Consider the following 7,502-nt stretch of genomic DNA (forward strand, 5'->3'; position numbering starts at 1 on the left):
CGCTGGCCGCAGCCCAGCGCCCATCGCTCAGACAGCGAGGCTAAACACGCGCATGAATAACGTCCCGTCGGGTGGAAAGTTCCAGCCGCCTGTAGGGCTCAGGAGCCCGGCAACCCCCGACCGCGCCTGACCCCTGCCAGGGCTGCGAACGGGAATGCGCCCCGGCAGGGGAGAGTAGCTGGAGGCTGTGATATCCCTCGCTGTGCCTTCCCGCGCCCCCCGGGAGGAGGTCCCCGGCTGCACCTTTAACCTTGGCCTTCGTGCATGCACCAGCGCTCCTGACGTGCCCCCGGTGCACCCGCAAGGCAGCGACTGAGCCATTAAATCCTGGGTACACGGTGTTCCCAAATAACCGCTTACAGTAGAAACAAAATCTGCGTAGCTGAGCTGTTTCTCTTTTTTCTTTTTTTCTCCGTAACTGCACTTGTCCAGCCCTCGGGCATATCCCCACCTTTTCTAGAAGCAGATCTCTGCGCTCTCCTCCAAGTTAAGGGGACAGATTTTATTTTCTATTATTTCCCTTTTTGGCATTTAAAAATACTTTTTTTTCCTTTTCCCTATCAGTAATGTCCCAGCCAGGATTAGGGCAGTGCACAGAAGGGACATTTGTTTGTTTTATTGAATACCGGGCAGGAAATTTTGTTCTTCTGAGTCACTGCAGCTCCTTCAAGGAAACGTCAGCGTCCCTTATCGCCGCTCACCCCGGGCGGCGGGACCGGGAGCGGATGCAGGCTGCGGGATGGGGGGGTACACCCACACTTTAGGAAGAGGTGCTCGTCCAGGACAGAGCCAGATTTTAAACTTTATATAACCGCAAAAATAAGTGGGGCCAGGATACAAAAGAAAAGCGGGGGGGGGGAGGGGAGAGAGAGAGAGAGATATGGGGCTACGAAGTTAGCTGTCCGAAAAAAAAAAATAAAATATCTGATACGTTCACCCGTGGATGCTTTGCACGGTGAGGGTGCTGTAGCGGCGTCCCCTGAGGGTTGCACCTAAGGCAGGGAGGTAGCAAAGGCAGCGACAATTGCCTTCCCCGACCACCGCCTCTCCCCCCCTCCCCCGACGTCCTCGGAGGCGGCCAGTGGCTGCCCCCCCAAGGACGTTGAAGGGGGGAGCAATCGTCGCTGCCCCGCCCCGTCCCGCCCATCACCGCCGCCACTTAAACGCCGTCGGGTGCTTCGCTAAGTCAGTGCGGTGCTGGGAGCCGGTGGTATCGTACCATTGCAGTTTATCCGCCTCTCTCTCTAAAATGACCGTGAAAGCAGCCGAGGCGTCTGGTCCTACCTTGACTTACTCGAAGATGAGGGGGATGGTGGCTCTCCTCATCGGTGAGCAGCGGGGGCTTCTTCGAAGATGCTCAAGGGACTGTGATTTTTCTGATAGGGTGGCTTAACGATTTTGTTTTTCCTTTCCTTGTCCTTTTTCCTTGTAGCTTTCATGAAGCAGAGAAGAATGGGACTAAACGACTTCATTCAGAAGATAGCCACCAACTCCTATGCATGCAAGCAGTAAGTATCAGGAATTTTGGGCGGATTTTAGTCACAAATATCATTACGTAGTGCGAGGTCTAGTTTAAAAATAATGTTTGTTTACGGTAATGCCTCCGGCATGACTGTTATGGAAGAGTTAATTGGTCTTGTTGAGGTATTACTCACTCGGCAACGATCTTTGCGGGCTAGATTTGGGACAAATACGTCAAAGGAGATTTTTAGTGACCCGTCCCTATTTTGTAATGTATTTAAAATATAAGTAAATTTCTTTGTTTGACGGGATTTACTTTCTCTAGATTAATTTTACACCTTTAATCGATTAGATTGTTTTAGTTGCCTTCTGTAGTCGGCTCAACCAAAACTTCTCTTTCGTGATGCGTGCTTGCCCTCTGGTGGAAAGATATGCCTGCTGCCTCTGGTAACTCTCGTAATCATGTGCACTCTTATCCTTTCAGCCCTGAAGTTCAGTCTATCTTGAAAATCTCCCAGCCTCATGAGCCTGAACTTATGAATGCTAATCCTTCTCCTCCGGTAAGTAGATTTTACTCAGACATTTTTAGAACGTCAAGTCGGCCAGTAATAGCAGTATGGCAAAATAAGCATCATGGGTATTACTTTAGTTCAGCTCATAGCATACTGATGTAAATAGGAAAGAGTAATCAGGTTAGCCTGAAAGTTTTTCTGTTCCAAACATGGAGAAAAAATTTTAAAAAAGCTTTATTATTTGTTACTTCAGTATGAAATGTGCCTAAGACTTCAGCAAGAACTTTTCAGTAAGCTATGGCTGTTAGGCTCTTCTTAGGCACTACCTAATAGTTTAAGATATCTGGTAGAGGTCAATATTAAAGTTTTAGTGGCAAGAAGAGGGCTAATCTTCATTTTCAAGGTCACTTTATTTATATATTTTTTTGAAAAGATACATTGTTGAGACTCACTGCCGAACTGTTTTAATAAATGTGATTTGTCTATTTTTCTAGCCCAGTCCTTCACAGCAGATCAATCTTGGCCCATCATCCAACCCACATGCCAAACCATCAGACTTTCATTTCTTAAAAGTGATTGGAAAAGGCAGTTTTGGGAAGGTAAGCTTAACTTTTTTCCATTGTAATTTATTTATTCTTCAACTCTTCTATGAAATACTAGATACTGGGGTTCTTACTGGCTTTTAGTGAATGGTGGTCATTTAAACCAAATCAGAGTACGTCCTGCTGCCCAGTGCCTGGTTCTCAGCATAGCTGGAGAGGGAGAGGGAGCAGGGATGCTGCATTTGAATGAGTCATAGAAGAGCTGGGGAGTGCAGTGCACTGATACTGGGGGAAATACATATACTTTGCTTTTGGAAGGGAAAGAAACAACATAAAATCTTTGGGCTAGATTATTTTGCCAGAATGGTAACACTGTTAGGCATTTCCAGCAAAGAGCTTGCACATTGAACCAGAGGGATGTGGCAGTCCTCAGCATTTAACATAAAGGCTTGTTGCAGGTTGTGTTTGAAAGTTTTTCTGTATTTCAGTATTGCTCAGTTTGGGAATTTTATGCACTTTTAGGTCCTCCTTGCACGGCATAAGGCAGAAGAGCAGTTCTATGCTGTTAAAGTCCTGCAGAAAAAAGCAATCCTGAAGAAGAAGGAGGTAAGCTACCCTTCATGATGCCATTGCAATGTCCATCAAATACATTTTTACTGCTATTACTAAGCAAGTGTGCTAAATGTTAATTATTTCTTATGTTTTCAGGAGAAGCACATTATGTCAGAACGCAATGTCTTGCTGAAAAATGTGAAACACCCCTTCCTGGTCGGGCTTCACTTTTCCTTCCAAACTGCAGATAAATTGTATTTTGTCCTGGACTACATCAATGGTGGAGAGGTAAGCAGTAAGAAAATTGAATAGTATTTCCTATCATGTGCATGATGGTAGGGTAGGCATTTTCACTCCTTCTTTTAAATAAAAAAAGTTGCAAGGGGAAGAGTCACGGGGCAAAATTTAGTAGATTGAATGTTTCTGCCTGCCAAGTTTTGAACTACCAAGGATCATTAGGCCATTTCCTGCTATTGTTCTCCCTTGCTATATATGTTGAGTCTAATTAAGTGCATTGTTAACAGGCTTTGGGGCTGTTTACACAACTTTGTTCTCTCTGTCTCCTGTAGTTGTTCTACCACCTCCAGAGGGAGCGTTGCTTCCTGGAACCGAGAGCCCGATTTTATGCTGCTGAAATTGCCAGTGCACTGGGCTATCTGCATTCCCTGAACATTGTGTACCGGTAAGCAGCCTTTTTCACTTTGTACTGAAAAAAACATGTGGTTTGTTGAATAAGCATTACAAAGTTGATCTCAGTATGAGGTCAGAATTACTTTTAATATTCTGTGGTGGCTTAGTGAAGTTCTGTAAACAGTTGCACCTAAAATCTTCTCACTACATCTTCTCTAATGACCACTTGTCTTCTTTCATCTCTTCTTGCAGAGACTTGAAGCCAGAGAACATCCTGCTCGATTCACAGGGGCACATTGTCTTGACTGACTTTGGACTCTGCAAAGAAAACATAGAGCACAATGGCACGACCTCCACCTTCTGCGGCACACCAGAGGTACAGCCAACCCTCAGCCCACCGCTTGCAGAGCAACAGCAAGTGCTGTTGTCATCAGTGAAATCTGGTACCTGCCATGTATATGTATGGCTGGTTAGATACAGCAGGGGCTATTACAGGCCTTGTAATATAAGGCTACCAGTGAGGACGTGTAGGACATGTAGAGCTTGTTGAGCAGGATCAGGGCTCTCAAGCCATCTCCCTGTTTATAAAGATCTTGTAGCTTTCCTTTAACTTAGATATTGTTGGAATTCAGTAAGATGCTTTTATTCAAGAATGGGGAGGCTTTCCTAACTGTAAAGATCCCTTTGGCTAACATTGCCCTTTCCCTTCTCTTTCACAGTATCTTGCTCCTGAAGTTCTCCATAAGCAGCCCTATGACCGGACTGTGGATTGGTGGTGCCTTGGAGCAGTCCTGTATGAGATGCTTTATGGTTTGGTAAGCAAAGAATCCTTTACGACAGATAAACTAGCTTACTCAACCTTTCCCCACAAGAAACCCTGTGCCCGCCTGTCAGCCTCATTAACTTCTTTCTCTTTCCCACAGCCACCCTTCTACAGCAGGAACACAGCAGAAATGTACGACAATATCTTGAACAAACCCCTGCAGCTGAAGCCAAATATTACCAACTCAGCTAGACATCTCCTGGAAGGCCTCTTGCAGAAGGATAGGACAAAGAGGCTTGGCGCCAAGGAGGACTTTGTAAGTGCAAACTGGCCAGCGCCTGCAGGCAGTGCGGGAGGATGACTAGGCCATACTGTTTACATGGGTCTGAATTAATCTATTTTTCTCTCTGTAACAGATGGAGATTAAGAATCACATCTTCTTCTCCCCAATTAACTGGGATGATCTCATTAATAAGAAGATTACACCCCCTTTTAACCCAAATGTGGTACGTATCACTTCTAATTATAGAATGTATGGAGATTGTCTTTTTCCCGCTTGCCTTTGTGGGGTGCCCAGGGGCCGGGAGGAAGTGGCTGGATGGCTGTGTTTGGGGAACACAATTTTTCCTCTGTGTCTGTCCAAACAAGGTTAAAAATAAGTGGTGACTGACTTCTTGCTGATGGTCAAGCTAAATTTAGTTGGTTTTTTTGGTGTCTCGTGCTTCATTTGCATGGCAATTTATAAATAATCACCAGCATCCCCGTTTTACCAAAGGGGAAGGCAAGGTTCCCAAGGGCAGAGTTACGTTTGGCTTGTCAGATACTAACATTGAAAGAGAGCAATCTGGTTATGGAGGTTGTTCTTTCGTTTTCTGAGCGTTTTAGAAACTGCATTTAATAACTAGCCCAGAGATCAAAGTCCTGCTTCATAAATTGCTGTGTAGCAGAGAGGCATGTTTGCATTTGGTTTCTGTTGCATGAGCTTAGTTGGAGTGTAGCATACTAAATTGAATCATCTTGTTTTTAGTAAGACAATATTCAGCAGGATAGAAAACCCCAAAGGTCAAACTAAAACAGTCAAAGACTGTTGAACAGTAGGACTGAGGTGATAACACTATGAGTCTCTGCACAAGGGTGCTTGTCTCCACATTGAATTTATGTGTGCACTCACAAAACATTTGGGTCTAAATTCCTTTTCTGCCCTTTCCACAGAGCGGCCCTAGTGATCTGCGACACTTTGATCCGGAGTTCACAGATGAGCCAGTCCCCAACTCCATTGGCCAGTCCCCAGACAGCATCCTCATCACTGCCAGTGTCAAAGAAGCCGCTGAGGCTTTTTTGGGCTTCTCATATGCCCCACCCGTGGACTCTTTCTTGTGAACATTTTTCTTTCTTTCTTTTTTAATAATAATAACAACTATTATTTTTATTTTTTGTTTGGCCTTCTGGTGGAACTGCCAGTTGACCAGTCATCTTGAAAGAGAATTTGCACATTTCCACTGTGGCAGCTTTGCAGCCTTAATTTCAACTACACTGTTTGCTGGAAGCTTTTTTGAAGAGCACATCACTCTCTAAATGAGCTTTACAGGCTTTTCATTTCCATTTGTTCTTCCCCCAAAGTGGTGCTGTCTCCCTGGAAAGAAAAACCGTAGCAACTGCTGCCATAGACCGCTATGGCAGATTGTAGGAGTAAGAACAAGCTGTTTTGAAATCGTGCTTGAAAAGCCTTGCCTGAAGATCTATCTGAACGTGATAAGGATTTTATGAAATGTGCCTTTTTTTTTCTGATGAGATCTTGTGAGCTCCAAAGCTTTCCCTGTTGCAGAGTGTGTTTCTCAGTTCATTTATGTGGGTTTACTATGTGAACAAATGGTATGCGTGAGGTCTGCGTGCTACAGATGGACTTAGTTTAAAGCATCAGTGTGACACTTGCAGGATACCACAATGTGGGGCATTGTTTGTTTCTTCCATATTTGGAAGATAAATTAAGTGTAATTTTGAAATTTCTTTTGTAAATCTATACAGTCAACTAAAATTATTGAGATGGGCTCACAATTACTTGTATCCAAATGCTTGAAGAAAGCATTGCTGCTATGAAAAAAGATTTCTATTTTTAGAAAGGGTTTTTATGGACCAAAATGCCCCAGCTGCAGTCAGTCAAAGCTGTTGGTTTCTTTTTTTTTTTTACCCTTTTTTTTCTCCCCCCTCTTTTAGTTTAAAAGATATCATCTGTAAAACGGGCATTATTTATGGTTTTGGGGTTTGAGGGATTTTCATTCCTGACTGTATGTATTGTAAAAAAGATATGTACATTCAGTTGTAACTCTAGATGTATATTTAAACTCACAGACTTACTTGTAATGTATACCATCATTGTAATGTAATATAATTAACATGGTTATATGTATCATATTTTTTGTGACCAAACCCATTGGTTTGCAGTAAAATCCTGAAAAATACTTCCATTAGCTCTGTCTTGTTTTAAAACAAAGGCTTTAGCCAGCTTAAAAAAAATTAAACTAAGATAATTTTGCTTAGGTGTGTGATGGTTATTCCATCAAACTGTACCCGTAGAAGTCTTACCATGGATACAACTTGGCAAAGTACTTGGTTTTCTAACTGTGGTTGTTAGAGTGGGTGTGTATTGATGTGGATGCTCTTACATGGTGCAAATGCTCACACTTCCTCAAACTGAGTTTCTCTAGCAAAATGAAGGTACTGCTCTCTGGTGTGGGCAAAACATAACTACACTTGAATTAAGTCCTTAGGTAACAGCAGCTGGTTTAGCACTGGTTATGCTGCATACATATGCTAGAAGCAGGTTGTCATGAAGCTGATGGAAATAGTCTCTAACTGGGAGTCCTTGAGCATCAGAATTGCTGCTGTGATATGGCGCAGTGGAATGCACCCTGAGTTTACCAGTGTTCCAAAATCTGTATTCAGGAAGTGGGTTTCACCAACTAATCATATACTTGCTGATGACTATTCCTCTAAAACTGAGCTGTTAAATAGTTTTTTATTACTGTGTACTACTACCAGGTG

At 43.4% G+C, this 7,502-nt stretch overlaps 1 protein-coding gene across 1 annotated transcript; it reads left to right on the forward strand.

Moving 5' to 3' along the window:
- Positions 1-1,176: 1,176 nt before the first annotated feature.
- On the forward strand, positions 1,177-6,919 carry LOC103757668 (serine/threonine-protein kinase Sgk1). Its single transcript, XM_008923835.3, has 12 exons — positions 1,177-1,328; positions 1,433-1,508; positions 1,946-2,021; positions 2,468-2,572; positions 3,038-3,121; positions 3,224-3,355; positions 3,637-3,749; positions 3,950-4,073; positions 4,417-4,512; positions 4,621-4,776; positions 4,877-4,966; positions 5,673-6,919. Exons 1-12 carry the CDS (start codon positions 1,250-1,252, stop codon positions 5,838-5,840), a joined length of 1,299 nt encoding a protein of 432 aa, XP_008922083.1. The 5' UTR covers positions 1,177-1,249; the 3' UTR covers positions 5,841-6,919.
- The last annotated feature ends 583 nt before the right edge of the window (positions 6,920-7,502 follow it).

Source organism: Manacus vitellinus, unplaced genomic scaffold (genome assembly GCF_001715985.3).
Source record: "Manacus vitellinus isolate BGI_N305 unplaced genomic scaffold, ASM171598v3 scaffold_4_pilon, whole genome shotgun sequence".
In the NCBI taxonomy this organism is placed as follows: Eukaryota; Metazoa; Chordata; class Aves; order Passeriformes; family Pipridae; genus Manacus; species Manacus vitellinus.

Bases quoted from the DNA above. Each gene is read 5' to 3' on its own strand.
- LOC103757668 (XM_008923835.3), top strand. From the start codon at position 1,250: ATGACCGTGAAAGCAGCCGAGGCGTCTGGTCCTACCTTGACTTACTCG. The intron at 2,573-3,037 runs GTAAGCTTAACT...ATGCACTTTTAG, and splicing joins GAAAAGGCAGTTTTGGGAAG to GTCCTCCTTGCACGGCATAA. The intron at 3,356-3,636 runs GTAAGCAGTAAG...TGTCTCCTGTAG, and splicing joins ACTACATCAATGGTGGAGAG to TTGTTCTACCACCTCCAGAG.